General features: G+C 37.8%; 1 protein-coding gene across 1 annotated transcript; it reads left to right on the forward strand.

Annotated features, from left to right (window-relative positions):
* Window positions 1-1059: 1059 nt before the first annotated feature.
* LOC106548757 (vomeronasal type-2 receptor 26-like) lies at window positions 1060-16939 on the forward strand. Its single transcript, XM_087714628.1, has 6 exons — window positions 1060-1310; window positions 7670-7783; window positions 8527-8815; window positions 9891-10724; window positions 14785-14911; window positions 16038-16939. Exons 1-6 carry the CDS (start codon window positions 1060-1062, stop codon window positions 16937-16939), a joined length of 2517 nt encoding a protein of 838 aa, XP_087570754.1.
* The last annotated feature ends 2474 nt before the right edge of the window (window positions 16940-19413 follow it).

The following is a 19413-nucleotide window of genomic DNA, read 5'->3' on the forward strand; positions in this document are numbered from 1 at the left end:
CAGACGGCACACAGGAGATTGTGTTTCTACTGCAGGGATCCTGGACACCTGACCTTGGTTTGTCCCAAAAAGAGTAGGGGAGCTGCAAGGTCAGAAGCCTCCCCTCGGCTATGGAACAATGTGTTGGGAAACGGGCGGAGCCCAATCTGAGGGAAACTTTAGGTAGGGTGTATACCAAAACAGAGATGGCTGGCCCTCCCCGGCACATGATCTTGGCAGCATGCATCCTCTTGTCAGGTAGTCCGCAGGGAATTCCGGCCCATGCCTTGGTCGATTCCGGGGCTACCACGAACTTTATGGATGTGGCATTTGCTGCCAAGTATGACATCCCTCTGTATCCGCTGGACCCACCGATGCAGGTCGAGACCATTGATGGCCAGGTGCTTCTGTCTGAGCCTATCAAGGCTGCCATGCAGCTCTTGCATCTGGTCCTCAGGGAGCATGAGGAGGCCATCCAATTTTACGTTGCTTCGAATCTGCATTTCCCCGTGGTCCTGCGCTTGGCTTGGCTGCAGGTGCATGACTCTCAGATTCATTGGTCTCAGAACCTGGTCACGTTCCCATCCCTGCAATGTGTCAACCACACCTGTCATGTCTGCGCAGGCCAGGTGCTCAGCTTGCCGAGGGTGGGCATGCCGCTGGATTTAGCAGAGTTCACTTACATCTTCAGTGAACAGGAGTTGGACCAACTGCTGCCGCACCGGCCTCATGACTGACCCATTGACTTGGTACCAGACACAAAGCTCCCTGTGGGTCACCTGTACTCCATGTCCAAGCCAGAGTTGGCTGCATTGCGGGACTTTCTGGACAAGACCCTCACGTGGGGTTTTATCCAGTTTCGTCTTCGCCACTGTCTGCCTCAGTCTTGTTCGCCAAAAAGAATACCGGGGATCCGAGACTCTGTTGTGATTACCGTCACCTGAATGCCATCATGGTGAACAACTGTTACTCACTGTCCCGGATTTCTGAGTTGTTGGAGTGGCTTCAGGAGGCGACGGTGTTCACAAAGCTGGACTTGCATGGCGCTTATAATCTGGTCCAAGTCCAGGTGAGGGATGAATGGAAGATGGCCTTCAGCCCCCGGTACAGACATTTCGAGTACACGGTCATGCCATTTGGGTTGACCAATGCCCCGGCAGTCTTCCAGCACTTCATGAACAATATCTTCCAGGACCTTTTGGATCAGTTTGTTGTCATTTACCTGGACGACATCTTGATCTATTCAACGTCTTGGAAGGATCATCAGCAACATCTATGCCTGGTCCTGCAACAACTCTGGGAGCATTGTTTGTTCGCAAAGCTGGAGAAGTGTCAGTTCTGGCAGACTACCATTGAGTTTCTGGGGCACTGTATTCCCCCTGAAGGAATTGCGATGGAGCCGGGCAAGGTAGAGGTGCTGAGCAGTTGGCAACCTCCTTGGCGTGTGAAAGACTTTTTGCAGGACACAACCATTCATACCAAGCTGGAAGCTCTTGTATGTATTGTATCTCTTATCTGTGGGAATCTGGGTTGCTGCCAACGTCTTGCCTGTGAGTAATTACTGTGAATAAAGCGTGGCTAACAGTAAGCTTGTGTCAACATTAATCACCAGACGGGGGGGGGGGGGTCAGAACAGATATTTATGCATAGTAGAAGAGAACAGTGGTAATATATTGAGCATTCCCTATCCCTATCCCTTCTATCTCTATCATCTCCATTTCTCCATTTCTCTATATAATCTATATCTATTTATTAATTACATGAAGGGATTGTGTGGTTGATAATTGCTAATTATACTGGAATAAAACCTGAGATGGAAATAATAACTGAATCAACTTTTTTCACTTTTAGACATGGATGCCTGCTCTGAATGTCCACAAGATCAATATTCAAGCAAGAAACGTGACTCATGCATTAGGAAGACAATCACCTTCCTGTCCTATGAAAATTATTTGGGAACAAGCTTAGCTGCATTGGCCATTTCCTTTTCTCTCTTCACTCTTATAGTACTAGTAACATTTGTAAAACATCACAACACTCCCATTGTCAAAGCCAACAACCGGGATCTCACCTACATGCTCCTTGTATCTCTATTGCTCTGCTTCCTCTGTACATTTCAGTTCCTCCTTCCACCTGGGAACATCATTTGTCTCTTCCGACAAATCAGCTTTGCCATTGTCTTCTCTATGGCTGTATCTTGTGTGCTGGCCAAAACCATCATTGTGCTTTTAGCATTCATGGCCACCAAACCAGGATCCAGGGTACGGAAGTGGGTGGGGAGGAAACTGGCTATTTCTATTGTCCTTTCTTGTTCCCTTATTCAGGCAGCCATTTGTACAATTTGGTTGGCAACATTTCCTCCCTTCCCAGAAATGGACTTACACTCAGAAACTACAGAAGTTATATTACAATGCAATGAAGGCTCAGTGACTATGTTTTACTCTGTTCTGGGTTATATGGGCTTCCTGGCAATTTCCAGTTTTACAGTGGCCTTTCTTTCTAGGAATCTCCCCAGCAGTTTCAATGAAGCAAAATTTATCACTTTCAGCATGTTGATCTTTTGTAGTGTTTGGGTATCTTTTGTTCCAAGCTATTTGAGCACCAAGGGGAAGTACATGGTAGCTGTGGAAATATTTTCTATCTTGGCATCAAGTGCTGCACTATTGGGTTGCATCTTTTTCCCAAAATGTTTCTTAATTTTTCTGAGGCCACACTTAAATGTCAGGGAAGAGTTAATAAGAAAAAAACTTTGAAAGAAGATATATCTTATAGTCAGAATTTCCAAATTATATACCACTTGTAATTATTTCTGGCTGGAATAGCCTATAAAATCAATCAATCAATATGGGTTTCTAAATATTTTGAACTTTGAATATAGTCTATTTGAGTTATTTTGAGCTGGAAATTTTGGAATCATTCAAATTTTAAGAATATAAAGCAATATATAAAACAATCTTTGGTTACTTTTGATTTTAGAATTTTTAGGCTAATGCTATGTATTATTTACCAACATTTTAAATTATAGTCTTAGTTGTCACTTATTGGTGGATTTTGTATCATCGAGCCCTTGTTGAATCTTGACAACTTCAAAGATAGCTTTTTTAACAAGCTGTGCCTAGCCTGGCTTTTCATATGTTCCTTGTGCATCAATTCTGCCATTCTCTAGATTAGGAGGCCCCATTTAATCAGTCAGTCATTATTTAATTTATGGCTGTCTATTTAAATGTTTGCAATGTGTGACTGGGAAGAATTCTTTGATGTGAATGATTATGAGAACATTGGATCAGGTAGCCCAAAAACTGATCGTAGTTCAGGGAGAGATGTATTACAAAATCAAAAGAGTCCTAGACTGTAAACTGTACAAAGAGAGATTACAATACCTGGTGCAATGGAAGAGATACCCATTGTCTTAGATAACCTGAGTAAAAGTTGGGACTCAAAATCCAAAATCACTTCTGGGGGGAGAGGAGATGGTTGATTAAAGACTAATGTATTTTCTCTTTGAATTTTTCTATGAGCTTCTTTCAAGTTAAGAGGGGAGGGTCCAATTGTCAATTCTGAAGAGAATCTGGCTGCCTCATAGTTGCTACAAACCCTGAGAGGGGGGAGGGAGATAGATTGGCTAACAGTCAAAACAAGAAGTTTTTCTTGTGTGAACCAAGGTCATCTGAACAGGTGGTAGTTGAAGGAGGAGAGGAAGTAACCAAGCAAACTGCCAATTACTTTCATTGGACAATTTGCTCTTTTAATTAGATGAAAACTGTGGGAACTTTTAGAGCTGGTTTTCACCAGCTGTGCCGATATGATATATCCAATAAACATGTTCTTTGAGAAATCTATCAGCTCAGAATTCTGCTTTTGGCAACTGCGTTATTCAGAACACTGACACTAAGAGCTGGAGGTTGTGACAAAAAATATTTCAAAACATAGCAGCAGATGCTCATTTCAGCCTTATTTGATGAAAAATTTGCAAGCCTTTCAAAACTAAGAATAGAAGCCTTTATGAAAATACATCTTTGATACTCAGTTTAGTCATACTGACCATCATATACATCCATTTTTGCAAACAAATTACCCCAGAGATTCTATTTTGCTACCACACTTGATGAATACAATTGCATGTCTTTGATGAATTTCTCTTCCACCGACAAGGTGAGGATAATATGTTCTACTGGATAAGAAGCACAGCACAAAAACTAATATTTAAGAAGAACATGATCCTTAGCACCAGATCCTTTAAAATTTCCAGAACTGATGAAACTTCTTGGATGAGAAGCAAACCATTGTCTTCTTTTTCTTCTTCCTCAGAGGAAAAACAGTTCAATTGTCTTTTGAAGAGGCACCTTTGAAATTCTTTAAAATCGTGTCCAAAATATTACAAAGTAACCTAGACACTGACTGGCATTAATCATTATATATCAGAGCCTGGATGATGGTGGTGGATGACTTCTGCAGATTCATAAATGCTTTCACCATCAGGCACACTTTATGAGAAAGGTAGCTACTTATCACACTTTAGAGCAGAGGTATCAAATTCAAGGCTTGTAGGCCAGATCTGGCCCAAGATGTTAGGATTAGATACGACCCTTGGAACTACCTTGGAAACAGTGAAGGACTGACCTACAGCGCCTCAGCCAGACAAGACCAGACCTACCGGATGCTGATCTACAACTGGTAGAGGCCATCCGGGGTGGAATATGGTAAGCCTTAGATCTGCAAGGCTGGCCTGGAACCAGCAAGAGCCTAGCCCAGGCCTCCCCCCCCACACTTGTGCAGGAGGTGGTGAGTGCATGCAGGGCTGGCATCCCTGGGAACCATCTTGCCCCCATAGGCTGACTGTATTCTGAGTGCTTCCATTTCACTCAGAATGCCAGTACTCACCACCTCCTGTGCACATGCCCAGGTGGTAAGGTCAAAGTGGTGGGGCGGTCTCTCGCTGGTTTCAGAGCAGTTGCATGGATCAGATACAAGGATGATCACATTCAGGCCCAGATGACCACACTCAGGTCCACATTCAGGCTGACACAAGTTATAGATCAGCAACCAATCTGCAGGTGGAGGAAAGGCTGCCAGAGCCGCACCCCACACCCTGCATTCTGAGACAGTGCCCATAGACAGGGATTGGCCAGGGTCATCCACAGACAAGGCTGTGAGCCATTACCTCTGGAGGTACGAGCTGGAGGAGCTGTCCCCTCACCCAGTGATTGAGTAGGTAGATCTGAGTGAGGCATATGATGATAGACCTCTGGACATGTGCAGAGCACCCCTTGCTTGCTTCTTTTGGGGCGGGGTCTGCAGCCGAGAAACCCAGGGTTGTAGACTCTGGCTTTCCACCCAGATATGATTCAAGTGAAAGGAAAGCCTCACAGACTATGATGCCAGACCAACAAGCAGGCCATGGGGTTCTGGTGTGGGCATGGCGCTGATATACATATTCTACACCCTGGCAGCAGCCATCCAGGCCAGAACAAAATCAGCCTTTGCTCTGACCCCTGGGCAAGCTTATAGAAGGCAGTGAATATGTGTGGGGTCTGGTGTCCTTGGGGACTGTCTTGCACCACAGGCTGACTGCACTCTGAGTCCTTCCCCTTTCATTCAGGATGCTAGCACTCTCTGCCTCTGTATGCATGCCCAGGTGATAGGCGGAAGGTGGTGGTGTGGTCACTCACTGGCTCGCTGGCAATCACATGGGTTGGATCTAAGACTGACCATGTTTTGGCCTGGATGATTGCACCAAGTTATAGATCAGCACCGTGTCTGCATAAGTGCCTCCATGCCCTGCTTGCCAGCCCTCTTTCACTGGAATCCCCCCACCACTTGGGAAAGCCATTCCAGTGGTAGCACTGCCAATCTCTTACTCTGCCTTCATCCCTTTCTGAGCATGAAAGAAGATCAGGATGGCATAAAAAGTGTTTGAAAGCCAAGAAGACTTTGGGGCAATGAAATATCTTGCTTCAAGCCTCCCATTGGCTTGTGAATGCCTTCTGCACAGTTGCAGTCTCAGCGCAAAGAACATTTGAACACTGGCAGGACTTTGGGGCAAGGAAATCTCCTTGCTTGAAACCTCCAATTGTCTTGTAAATGCTCTCTGTGCTGGAACAAAGTGAAAGGCATTTTCAAGCTGATGGGAGACTTCAAGCAAGGCAATTTCACTGTCCCAAAATCTCATCACAGAGATGTTCACAGAGAACAGAGGCCTAAACTACTATAGTGAGAGATCATTAGCACAAGTTCTGATACTACTGATTTAGTGTCGTTGCACACTAGAATACTGCACAAACAAAGGGCATTGGTGCTTGTGTAAAGCTGGGGAGGATGCCTGGAGGGTATGTGTGTGTCAAGCTGTACTGTATGGACTGCAATGGGGAGGAGCGATGAAAAGGGTAAGCCATTGAGGGCAATGGGCAGGGGGCAGTGGGCAGGGACTTCCTATTTTGACCTCTCCCCACTGCCATTGCCTCTGCACCTGGACTCCAGCCTAAAACCAAATGGGCAGTTTGAATTCCTTTCCGCCACTCCCCAGCACTGTTTGTCCCCTCTAATATCCTCCCCAGCTGCACACAAGCATCAATGTACTGCTGTCCCTCCCAGACTTTTGTGCTCACCCTGGATCACCCCTTCCAGCCTTGTCTGGCCCATCTCAGGTGCCCCTTGATTGAGTGAGGTCGAGCAGGCCAGGTCAAGTTGGCCATGCCCTCCCAGTCATTTGACCACCCAGCCACACCCACCTGGCCCTCTGAGGGTGACCATGATGCTGATCCAGCCCTCAATGAAATTGTGTTTGACACCTCTGCTTTAGAGAATGACTGATTAGGGATGAAAGAATTTCTAATTGTACCACAGTAACTATGTCCAAATGATTTTCTCAGTGGCCAAATAGGGAACATTGAAATTAAGGTGGGGAAGGTTATAAAATGAAGGGAAACATCCCTACAAAATAAAGTTGTTTTTCAGGACAAGGATAGCATGGATAGCTTTGCCTTTTTCCTAAGGCTGAGGGAATGATGAACTCAAGATCTCTATGCTTTATACAGGCTTTATGCTTAAGGAATTACTAGAATTTATAATTCCTAGTCAGATGCCTTAACCACCACATCAAAGTGACTCAACAGATTTATTGTCTCTATCACCCTCCACAAAGTATACATCATAAAAAGTTCTCCGTTTTGTTCATAAAAATTGTCTCTATTATATTTTTACTACTAGGGGATTTCAAATTGGCATGTCTCTTGATAGTAAACAAGTTATAGGCAAAGTACCTTCCTCATGATACAAAATATACTAAAACAAAATATATAATTATTTTTCTTTCTCTGTAATTATCATAAATAGTAATAATTAATTCTTCTTCATGACACAGCCATTCTGGAGAAATACTGATTAGTTTTAATGTTAATTGGGAATTGGTAGATAATATAAATATGCCTAGTAAATTAACATTTTGAGTTGGAAACAAAGGATAGGTAATGGTTCAGGATCTGCCTTACTGGATGTTGGCATAGAATGTGAAGATAATGAGTGTGAATGGTCATCTAAGGGATGCTGCAAAGTTGAATAAAGCCAACTATTTCAGTGCTTACTATAATTTTAAGATGATATATATTCTTCTTTTGATATCGTTTCCTCATATGTCATGCCGCACAGAGATAATACAGTGTACTTTTAGTGATCTTCCTATTGCTCATCACAGGTACTTCCAAACTGAAGATGTCATCATTGGTGCCATTACTTCACTTTTTGTTATGGCTACAGAGAAGCCTGATTTCAAAGAAAACCCCATTCTTGCATCTATTGATGAACCTCTGTAAGTAATAAAGCATTTTTAAATGCATGCTTGTTAAAATTATTTTTGAGCAATTGATAAATTAAGTTCAGTAATGCAACTATTCCTTTCTAAAATACCACTTCTAGATGAGATGGGTGGCATGCAAGTCTAATAAATACATAAAAAATGAGAAACATTTTAATGATTGTACAGCACTAAGTCCAAATACATTTATTGATAATATTCTAATTGACAAGATTGTTTATATTAAATCACATCCTAAAGATAGGCCCTGGTTTTATACAATAAAGTGGGTGAACATTTGAGTTCTGCATTTCTAAATGAATGGATTTTGCTATTGTAGATAATACCGATGTTGTTATTGTCATTGTTCTTCCCTCTTATTTTAACTTTCAATGCTAGACTATTATTTCTAAGAGAGAAAGAATAAAAAATATTTTGCTAACATAAGAGAAAGGGTTGTACATTGGGTGTAGAATTTTGTTAAGGTGGGGATAGGGAATCCAATGTAATTATTTAAAATATAAAAGTGCATTTTTAAATTATTCATTTTTCTATGAAAATACCATTTGCAGGTGCACTGGAAAAGAATAGAACACAAATTCATTTCAGATAATTGTTGCATTGTAAAAAAAAAGAGATATTTTTAAAATTATAAATCAATGGTTGACTTCCAAAAAAAGAATGTATTTATGAATCACATCTTTTTTGCAATGTATTTTAAAAATGTCTTTTTATAATACACTATATAATTCTTACAGGGTCCACACTAAGCATTACCAACATGTATTGGCATTCATATTTGCTGTGAAAGACATTAATGAAAATCTCCAGGTTTTGCCCAATATCACCTTGGGTTTCAAAATCCATGACAAATATAGTGGTAAATGGACGTATCATACCACCATGGAACTTTTTTCCCCTGTAAACAGATTAGTTCCCAATTATAAGTGTGGTACCAAGAACAACCTTATTTCTGTCATTGGGGCTCTGTATCCTGAAATCTCTCTTGATATGTCTCATATTTTGGCAATGTACAAAGTTCCACAGGTAGGATATTTTCATCAGTTATGAAACTTCAGGGTTACTTATATTCTTCAACATTTTTTTTAATTTTATTTAAAAAAGTACAGAAGTTTCTATTGATATTTTATTTGGAATAATATCTCAGTAGATAAATGCAGTTTCTTATAAACTAAAGTTCTTTAAGTGAATTTTTGTTGTTGAGATAATAACATTTGAATGTCAGTTTTTATTATTCAAACAGTTTAAGCATCAGCTTTTGTGATTCAAACGTATTTTGAGTATCAGTTTTTGAGATCAGGTTTCGTGATTCAAACAATTCCTTTTTTAAGCCTTTCTTCAGAGGCAACTGTCCAAAATAGCCCTAGAACTCTTGATATAGGCTGAATCTTCAAATGACATAAGCCACCTCCTGTGACTTAAACTATCATTTTTCAAAAAGGTAACAAAGGGATTGCTCTACATATATCCAGGTTTTTAAAATATTTTTAAAATTCTCTCTCTCTCTCTCTCTCTCTCTCTCTCTCTCTCTCTCTCTCTCTCTCTCTCTCTCTCTCTCTCTCTCTCTCTCTTCTTTCTTTTTTGGTGGTTCATGCTATTTTCAAGAATTCCCCAACTCCAAAGTTCAAAGTCATCTTTTCATTATGGATTCTTCAAAATCCAACTTGCACTTCCATAGAATGTCCCAGAGAAAATCTTTAGATATAGCATTCTAATCCTTGTAAATATAAGTGCAACATGATATTTGAATCTTTTCAAAGGACTTCATTATGCCTAATTAATGTTATGTATAGTATATTTTGAGTGGTGTTTTTTTTACCGATCCTAAAACGCAGACGTTTATCTGCCATTTCAATAGCTTCATTGTCACTTCTAAATTTCTTCTTATGAATCATGAATTCTATCTCAACAATCACAAATTAAGAGAAGGTACCCCAAACTCTTTAATAGATTAAAAATACCAATTCCTTTTCATACAATTCATCTTAGATAAGTTTATAGATGGAGCAATCTATTTTGTTAACTCCACAATGTTTTAATTACATTCATCATTCTTTCTGTCAATCATTTTTAACCTCCTCTCTAATTGCTATATTTCTAGTTTGTGTATAGCTCCCTTCCAAAAATGGAGAAGAAAATCCAGATCACCTCTCTCTATGAAATGGTCCCAAATCAGGAATATCAGAACAAAGGGATTCTTCTGCTATTATTGTATTTCAAATGGACCTGGATCGGGGTTCTGGTTAAAGAAGATGAGAGAGAAGGATTTCAGCAAAACATACTCTCCAAGTTTTCTGACTCTGAAATTTGTGTTGAATTCTTAGAAAAACTTAAGCCTTTTCACATCAGCGCTATTTTTAATGGAATGAAACACTTTTGTGAATTGTATGATATTATCATGAACAGCAAAGCCAATACAGTGATAGTCTATGAACAAAATGTTTTACTTTTGAGGGTGTTGTTATATTTACCTCATATGGAAGAAGTACTTACAAAACCTAAAGCTAAAGTGTGGATTCTGGTCTCTGAACTGGATCTTGCTTCCTTCACATTTCAAAAGGGATGGGATATGCAAGGCCTCCATGGTGCTATATCCTTTGCTGCTTACTCCAATGAAGTTCCAGGATTTCAAACTTTCCTTCAAAATAGGGATCATTTATTCATAAAAGAAGATTTCTTTGTGAGAGAAGTGTGGGAACAAGCATTTGGTTGTGATTATCCCTCATCTAGGATTGAAGAAGGTACTTGCACTGGGAAAGAGAGATTGGAGAGCCTTCCAGCAACTCTTTTTGAAATGAGCATGACTGGCCATAGTTACAGTATATACAATTCAGTCTCTGCTGTTGGATATGCTCTACATGACATGCAGTCAAGTCTACAAAAATATAGAATGCTAAAGAAGGGAGGAAAATTGCAAAATCAGCAACCATGGCAGGTAAAGTAGTTCATTAAAAAATTAAAAGTATTATATTTAGTCAATTTAAATGTTTAATTATATGTGGAATGCATATATATTTTACCAAATGTTATGAATTCATTTTTCTCTCCATTGGGTTATAGAATCTAAACATTAAACAGTTAAGTAGTGCATCTATTTCTACATCCATCCATTCTTCCATCAATCCATCCATCCATCCATCCATTCATCCATCCATCTATCTATTTTTGGAAATTTATTTTATTTATTTGTTAAATTTATTGGCTTTCTATCTGCTTCTGGGGTTACTCAGGGTAGCTTACAACAGTAAAATGAAAAAAATGATACAAAAGGTAAACATAACAATAGAAAAGCAATAAAACAAAAATACCGAATCAAAGTACAAGAATATGAATTAAGGAATAATTGTATTTTGGTGTTTTTTCTACAAATAAATATTCATTCATTCATATATTTGAATGGCTACCTTTTCTCCAGGAGTTCAAACAGACATGATTAAGAATCTATTTCTGTTTCCATCACAAGATACTAGTGAAATACTGACTGGTTCTTGGACAGTTCTTTAAATACAATTGAGGCAATGAAATTGAGAATCAGTTTGATGTAGAATCAGGTTATGGTATTATCCAAGACATTGGAAGACAGTGAGTTCCAATTCTGCTTTAGGCACAAAGCCTAAATGTATTAATGGAGTTGAGAATCAGTTTGATATAGTGATTATCTTGCTTTAGGTACAAAACCAATAGGGTGACCCTGATTCACTCATTCTCTCTTTCAGCCTTAGTAAGCAGGCAATGACAAACCACTGCTGAAACCTAGCAAAGAAAACCTCGCAGTTGCAAGGAGTCAACACTGATTTGAAGATATACACATAGATATTAAAAGGGTTATCCTACTCACATGGGAAAAATTCACATAACATAAATTAGTTCCTCAACATCTATTTTGTGGTGTCCAGAAACTCACAGAAGGTCTTAGAGTCAATTAAATGGACATTCAGTAGCTTAGTAGCTGGTTTATAATTGTAATTAATATTGAAGACACTGATGAAGACTATTGGAAAAATGTGGGATTTACTATATTTAGAATGAAATAATTCAATGTTTTCCATAACTGATCCCATTATATGTGCTTATTTATTTTTTCTTTCATGTCCAGCTCCACTATTATCTGAAAAGAGTCTCATTTAATAACAGCGCTGGAGATGTAATTTCTTTTGATATGAATGGGCAATTGTTACTTGGATTTGATATTATAAACTGGATAATATTCCCAAACCAATCCCTTCATCGAAAGAAAGTTGGGAAACTCAATCCTTGGGCTCCTCAAGAGAATATGCTTATGATTAATGATAAGGCCATCACTTGGCATAGTAGCATTAACCCGGTAGTCTCAAATTTTTATCTTCTGTGATTTTCAGTTGACAGTATTAAATCCAATTGTGTCCTGCAATAAACATACAAAGATGGCTGGCAAGGACTATACACAAACTTTAAAATAATGCATTCTTCTTTAAAAATACAGTTGTATTTTTGTATAAAATAAGACCTGTCAGATGGCATCTTTGCCTACTGGTTGTAATGAACTCAGTTTAAATTGCATTCAAGATTGTCACACATATGTGTTTGTGTGTGTGTGTGTGTGTGTGTGTGTGTGTGTGTGTTTGTGTGTAAGGTGGCTTGTCTAATATAGAGTGAATGGTTCAAAGCCACCCAGCTGGAAACTCACAGTCTTCTGGTTTTTAGACCAATACCTTAGCCATTGCAAGATAGGTGATTGATAGATGATAGATGATAGATGATAGATGATAGATGATAGATGATAGATGATAGATGATAGATGATAGATGATAGATGATAGATGATAGATGATAGATGATAGATGATAGATGATAGATGATAGATGATAGATGATAGATGATAGATGATAGATGATAGATGATAGATGATAGATGATAGATGATAGATGATAGATGATAGATGATAGATGATAGATGATAGATGATAGATGATAGATGATAGATGATAGATGATAGATGATAGATGATAGATGATAGATGATAGATGATAGATGATAGATGATAGATGATAGATGACAGATGACAGATGAAAGATGACAGATGACAGATGATAGATGATAGATGATAGATGGATGGATGATTAGATAGATAGATAGATAGATAGATAGATAGATAGATAGATAGATAGATAGATAGATATAGACATTACATATTCTATATAATGTACTACTGTATGTATACTATATATTAAAATTAAATTAACATTAACGTTACTAAATTATAAAATACTACATATAAAATCATATACAGATCAAGGTCTACATTTGTTTGTTTGATTGATTGTTTGTTACATTTATATATCATCCATCTCATTGTCAGGTAACTAGGCAGTTTAGAATATGATAAAAGCAAAAATATTAAACAATAAAACATTAAATTCTAAAATATTAAAATTAACAGAAATCAGGTAAGTTAGGAACCAGAGTACAGAATACAATGAGGTGGCAGGAGATATATCAATATTTGCATGAACAAGTAGATCAATAATTTCTATAGCTGTCTGTCTGTCTGTCTGTCTGTCTGGCTGGCTGGCTGGCTGGCTGGCTGTCTATCTATCTATCTATCTATCTATCATCTATCTATCTATCCATCCATCCATCCATCCATCCATCCATCTGTCATCTATCTATCTATCTATTATCTATCTGTGGAAAGAGATTTTTTTCCAGAGAATCCATTCCGTCAGAATAGAATAGAATAAAATAAAATACTTTGGTTGACCAAGAATACTTAGAACATGTTCATAGACATTAGACAGTATTGTGAGAATTAGATGTTCAGCAGAGTGAGGGCATGAGGGAAGTATCTACTGTGTCTAGTTGTTTTGGCATGTAGTGACCTATAGCAGTGTCCCGAGGGGATGAGTTAAAACCGTTTCAAGATGTGCGGGGGTCTGTAAAAGTTTTCTCCGCCTTCCTTTTGACCCATGCAATATACAGATCATTTATGGAAGGCTGGATGGTTCTTTTTGCAATTCTAAAAATCTGTTTGATTCTGCACCAGTCCTATTTGCTGTACCAAACCAGACAGTTATAGCAATACAAATGACAGACTAAATAATTCATCTGTAAAACTGTATCAACATCTCATGGGACAGTCTGAACTTCCTGAGTTAATGCAGGAAGAACATTCTTTTTTGTGTTTTCTTAAGGATGGTTCTAATTTTAAGTGTCAAATCCTGCAAGATTATAGAACCCCAAAACTTGAAGAATTCTACTGCTGAAACTGCTGTCAAATAACAGGTGGTAGAATAAAAGAGCTCCTGCTAAAATCCATTCTCTCTCTACAATTTTAAGCATGTTCAGATCCAAATTGTTCTGGCTATACTCTAGGGCCAGTTGTTCAACCTCTGGCCTATCCTCAGACTCATTGTAATCTTGAATGAGATCAATATCTTTTGTATCATCTGCAAATTTCAGTACTTTAACATAGGGAATCCTATAGATGCAGTCATTGGTATACAGAAAGAATATGAATGGACAGAGCACTGAAGGGTGTTTGTGTTAATTGCCAAAGTTTTAGATGTATTAGATATAATTTTCCCTAGCTTCCTGTCTGTCAGAAAATTAATACTTCACCTACAAGTATGGACAAACACAGTTAGCTGAATCCATGTAGAGTGAAGCATTTCTGGGTGGTCTTCAAAAGAGAGCAATATCAAGCAAGACAGACATTTCATTTCATAAAGCATATTTAAGGGATACTTTATATCAACTTTGAAGTTCATACGAGCAAAATATCCCTACAGTCCTAAGAAGCAGTCCTAAGATGCTAAGGAAATGCATGCTACAGAAACTCAACATGAACTCAGTGTAAATGTCATAAATATGTCTATATCATATGCCAACTTATATCCAGATGGACAATTCAGAAATTTCTGTAGCCTTAGCAGTCTTTAAAAATCCAAACTTGTGCTTTGAATGTATTCAAATATTTTTCCTGAATGGTAAAGCTTTACTTTTTTCATTTATGGATTAGACTATACCCACTTCTATTTGTTCTGAGAGGTGCCATCCTGGTTATTTCAAGCAAAAGCAAGAGGAGAAGCCACCTTGCTGCTATGACTGTATCTTATGTCCTGAAGGGAAACTGTCAAACAAGATTGGTAAGAGCTACCACTCAAAAAGGGTTACTTTGCTTTCCTTCTGTATGGTGGCAATAACCATGCACATAAATTGATGGCAGAAAAAGAGTGCAAGAATTATTTAAACTTATTATTTTAATTTAACTCATCTTCATCAAAAACATGTAATATTTTTTCATCAGAGAGTTTTGTTGTAACAGTATAGCAATATCAATTATGTATAATGTGTCAGAGTTTGTTGCAGAAAAATCAAATTCAGAAAGCACACACAGATAACTGATTCAGCTGGATTCATTAATGTCTTTATATACATAATAACAAATGAATAAATTTACAAAACCAATAGTAGATTATTTCAACATAGTAAAAGTTACAAGCAGAACACAAGCAGGAGAGAACAGTTTCATTCAGAGTTCAGAGCAGACAGAGTCTTAAGCTTCTGTTTCAATTCTTTGCACAGACTCTGAAAGTTGCAGGCTAAACCATGCCCTGGCTCCTAGCTGTTTCAGCTCTCATTGGCTGACCTTGTTGCTATGCCTATTCCTTGGCTAACCTTGTTATCATGTCTCTCCCAGTCATGAATATTCTAACATAATGCAACTATTATAGTTAATAATCTAAAACACATTTGTTCAGATTTCACAGGTGAAATTCCAAGTTAGCTAAACTAGAAAAAAACTTATTTTAAGTATATTATTTTAAAATTTAACCTAGAATAATAAAACAGTGCATTTCATATTCCTTTGTTTATAATCTGTACATGTTCAGTGAATAACGCTTTTCTTCATGTTGTTTTGAATGCTAGTGCAACCTTCTAGTGATTTAGAGATGTGATATTCTTATTTAAATTTTCTAAAGCCTGGATCAAATAAAAAGAAGAAGGGTTTAGATTGCTTGACATTTTTCTCATTATCAAAGTTTTAAAATTTTTAGTATGTCATAGATAATTGATTCATTGATTGCATGCAATCAAGGAAGAGTCAGCTTTAGTGATCACATAGCTAGGTCTTCTCCAGAATGAGCAGTAATAAACTGAATTTAAAACTAAAATATAATTATAAACACAACAATCATAATAATTTTGTACTACTGAAGATAGAGATATCTAAAAAAGCAATAAGAGAATGAAACTTTTCATTTTTTTTAGATGCTAAATACTGTTCAGGATGCCCAGAAGATCAATATGCAAGCAAAGACAAAATTTCATGTATTCCTAAGACAGTAACTTCCTTGACTTATGAAGAACCTTTGGGCCTTGCTTTAACTATTGTGGCCATCTCCTTTTTTTTATTCACAGCTGTGATTTTTGGAATTTTTTTGAAAAATCACCACACCCCAATCGTGAAAGCAAACAACCGAGGTCTCACCTACACTCTTCTCATTTCTCTTCAGCTCTGCTTCCTTTGTGCATTGCAGTTCCTTTTTAGACCTGGGGCTATAATATGCCTCTTTCGACAAATCACTTTTGGACTCATCTTCTCAGTGGCTGTATCATGTCTCTTGGCCAAAACCATCATTGTGGTTTTAGCTTTCCTTGCCACCAAGCCAGGATCCAGGATGAAAAAATGGGTAGGGAAACAATTAGCAACCACCATTGTACTTTCTTGCTCTCTTGTCCAAGCAGTCATTTGTATATTGTGGCTGGCAAAAGCTCCCCCCTTTCCAGAAGCTGATATGATTACAGTCACTGAAGAAATTATATTAGAATGCAATGAAGGATCAGTCTGCATGTTTTATTGCATCCTGGGCTATATGGGTTTCCTGGCAGTGGCCAGTTTTATAGTGGCTTTTCTGGCTAGGAACCTCCCCAGCACTTTCAATGAAGCCAAACTAATCACTTTCAGCATGTTGGTCTTTTGCAGTGTGTGGTTAGCTTTCATTCCAGCCTATTTGAGCACAAAAGGAAAATATGTGGTAGCTGTGGAGATTTTTTCTATCCTAGCCTCTAGTGCTGGGTTACTCAGTTGCATATTTTTCCCGAAATGCTACATAATTCTCTTGAAACCTGAGTTAAACCACAAGGAACTCCTCACACAGAAAAAACATTAACAAACCATGTATTTCATTTAAGTTAAAAGGTAAATGTTCCCCTCATACATATGTCCTAGTCATTCTCAACTCTAGGGGGTGGTACTCATCTCTGTTTCAAAGCTGAAGGGGCAGCACTGTCTGAAAACATCTCTGTGGTCATGTGGCCGGCATGACTAAATGCTGAAGGTACACAGAACGCTGTTACCTTCGCACCAAAGATGGTTCCTATTTTTCTACTTGCATTTTTACATGCTTTCGAACTGCTAGGTTGGCAGAAGTTGGGACAAGTAATAGGAGCTCACTACATTACGTGGCACTAGGGATTTGGACTGCCAAATTACAGAAGACTTTTCTGATCGACAAGTTCAGAGTCTTAGCCACTGAGCCACTGCATCACTTATTCATTTAAATTACTGACTATTATTCTTTAAGCTATGCCCTGTTAATATGTTAGCAATTATGAAATGTAGACATGATTGTTTAAAAAGAATTTCTAGAAATGTTTACTTCCACTAGCGTTATGGCATTAAATGATGTCAATTATCATAAGAATATAATGAAAAATAGGGTTTTTAATCCCATGGTATTATACATATTAGTTGAGTATAATTTTGAGGATAGATTTATTTGAATATACATTGCATGGTTACTTTGTGCAGCCTTTCTCTATGCATCAGGTCTTGCTTTTCAAATGAGCTCCAGGAGATGAAGTGGCAGAAGACACATTTGGAATATGGTTGGATGAAGAAAGGAGTGAATCTCACTAAACACAATTAAAGTCTGAATTCATGGATACATTATGGTGATACGAGTGCTAAAATATCACACTATTTCTCTGTGATGATTATGCCCTCTGATAAACAACTGGTGGCCTTGTTTAGGGTGACCCCTTCTTTGCTCTGGATTGCAGGCCACAAGATTTGATCTTTTTAGGGTTACAGGGAAAAGTATACATGCTACAATTGCTCAGATTGGATGGACCCTGTGATAACCTTATGATGTTATCTTGACTGACCTTAATGAAGTGAAATATATTGTGAGGTACATCAGGAATCAATGCCATCATCCTGCCTCATCTACATTGAAGTTTAGATCATCCTAAGTCCAGGGTTTGTGTCATTAATATATGAATGATACCCATAATTGTACTTCTCTACCCCAAGCTATGCAGCTGATTCTGTCAATACATTGACCCAGTGTCAGGTGACTGTTCAGGCCTGAGTGAGTATAGGAAAAACTTTGACCCAATCTTGAGAAAAATATTTGATCCAACACACATACAGGGCAGGATAAAGGACATTTTTATATTTTGCAACCTGATTTATTGGAGTTTCCCATTTGAAACTAGTGTGCAAGTTGGGGAATGTCCTAAAGCTACAACTACTCCTTGAAAATCAGGTGGCAGATAAAGAACTTTAGCATGAGTAGATCATATAAACCAATTGCACTCTATTGTAGAACAAGATGCGCTTCAGATGGTGCAATTCAAAGTTCTAGTCACAACTTATAAAGATTGTATACAACCTGTTTATTTCAGAGTTTTCCCTATTTTTGCCAGTCTAATGTGTCAGAGTCAGTACACTCCAATTACTTTCAATTAAATGTCATCTGGTGAGAATGAGGAAAAGAAGCTTTCTTTTTCAATCTCTGTTCTCTGATACAGCATCCCCATCTTCCAGAGATATCACTCATTCCCATTCTCCTTATTTTCTGGAAATTGCTTAAGACCATGTTCTGTTCTGAGATCTAGAGTTATACTGTTTGTTTCATCAGGCTGGGAAAATATTGTTTTGGTTCAATCAATTATGTGATTTTAATCTGTTTCTAATCTATGTATTAGATTTATTGGTAGCCTCCCCAACAATCTTAGTATTGAATGACTTTACTAAATCAAATGAATCAGATTAATCAATCAAATAAATAAAATTGAGTTGGCAAAATATTGTTATTATCATTCAAAGAATTATGTACCCATTGTCAGCTAAAAATACACAAATGACCTCCAAACAAGTTTTAAATTTTTCAGCAACTTAATGTCATCAGAATCAAATATAACACATTCTTAATGAAAAGACAACTTAGAATGTAAAAGTATTTCAGAATGTCATTTATAAAGAATAGTATTGCAATATCTTGTCTTCAGATCACAGTTTGAAGGATTATGTTTTAGGGAGATTCTCAACCATCCAGGTCACGGCTGTCCCAAAGGTGCTTTTTCCAAAAGGTATCTGGGCTTTCTTGTTTTTTTCTTTCCTTTGAAAATATTTAAATTCTCATTGAAGAAGATGAAGAACTAAACTGAAGAAACTTATTGAATGAGAAGCAAAATGCTTTCAAAAGAAAGGAAAGCAAGAAAATACAACTGCTTTTTGGATTGGAAACACATCTGACTCTGCAAATGATTTTTAAACAAAGGATTATTTGAAGAGCAGTATAAAAGTGCTATGTCATGATACAAGAAGTTTTAGGTCTGAAACTAAAGGTTTATAATT

Source organism: Thamnophis sirtalis, unplaced genomic scaffold (assembly GCF_051295495.1).
Source record: "Thamnophis sirtalis isolate CommonGarterSnake01/CBP01778 unplaced genomic scaffold, rThaSir2_p1.2 scaffold_4, whole genome shotgun sequence".
Taxonomy (NCBI): Eukaryota; Metazoa; Chordata; class Lepidosauria; order Squamata; family Natricidae; genus Thamnophis; species Thamnophis sirtalis.

Coding starts and splice junctions, on each gene's coding strand:
- LOC106548757 (XM_087714628.1), top strand. CDS start 1,060: ATGGAAGATGGCCTTCAGCCCCCGGTACAGACATTTCGAGTACACGGT. Junction 8,816..9,890: donor CAATGTACAAAGTTCCACAG/GTAGGATATTTT, acceptor CTATATTTCTAG/TTTGTGTATAGCTCCCTTCC. Junction 14,912..16,037: donor GAAACTGTCAAACAAGATTG/GTAAGAGCTACC, acceptor CATTTTTTTTAG/ATGCTAAATACTGTTCAGGA.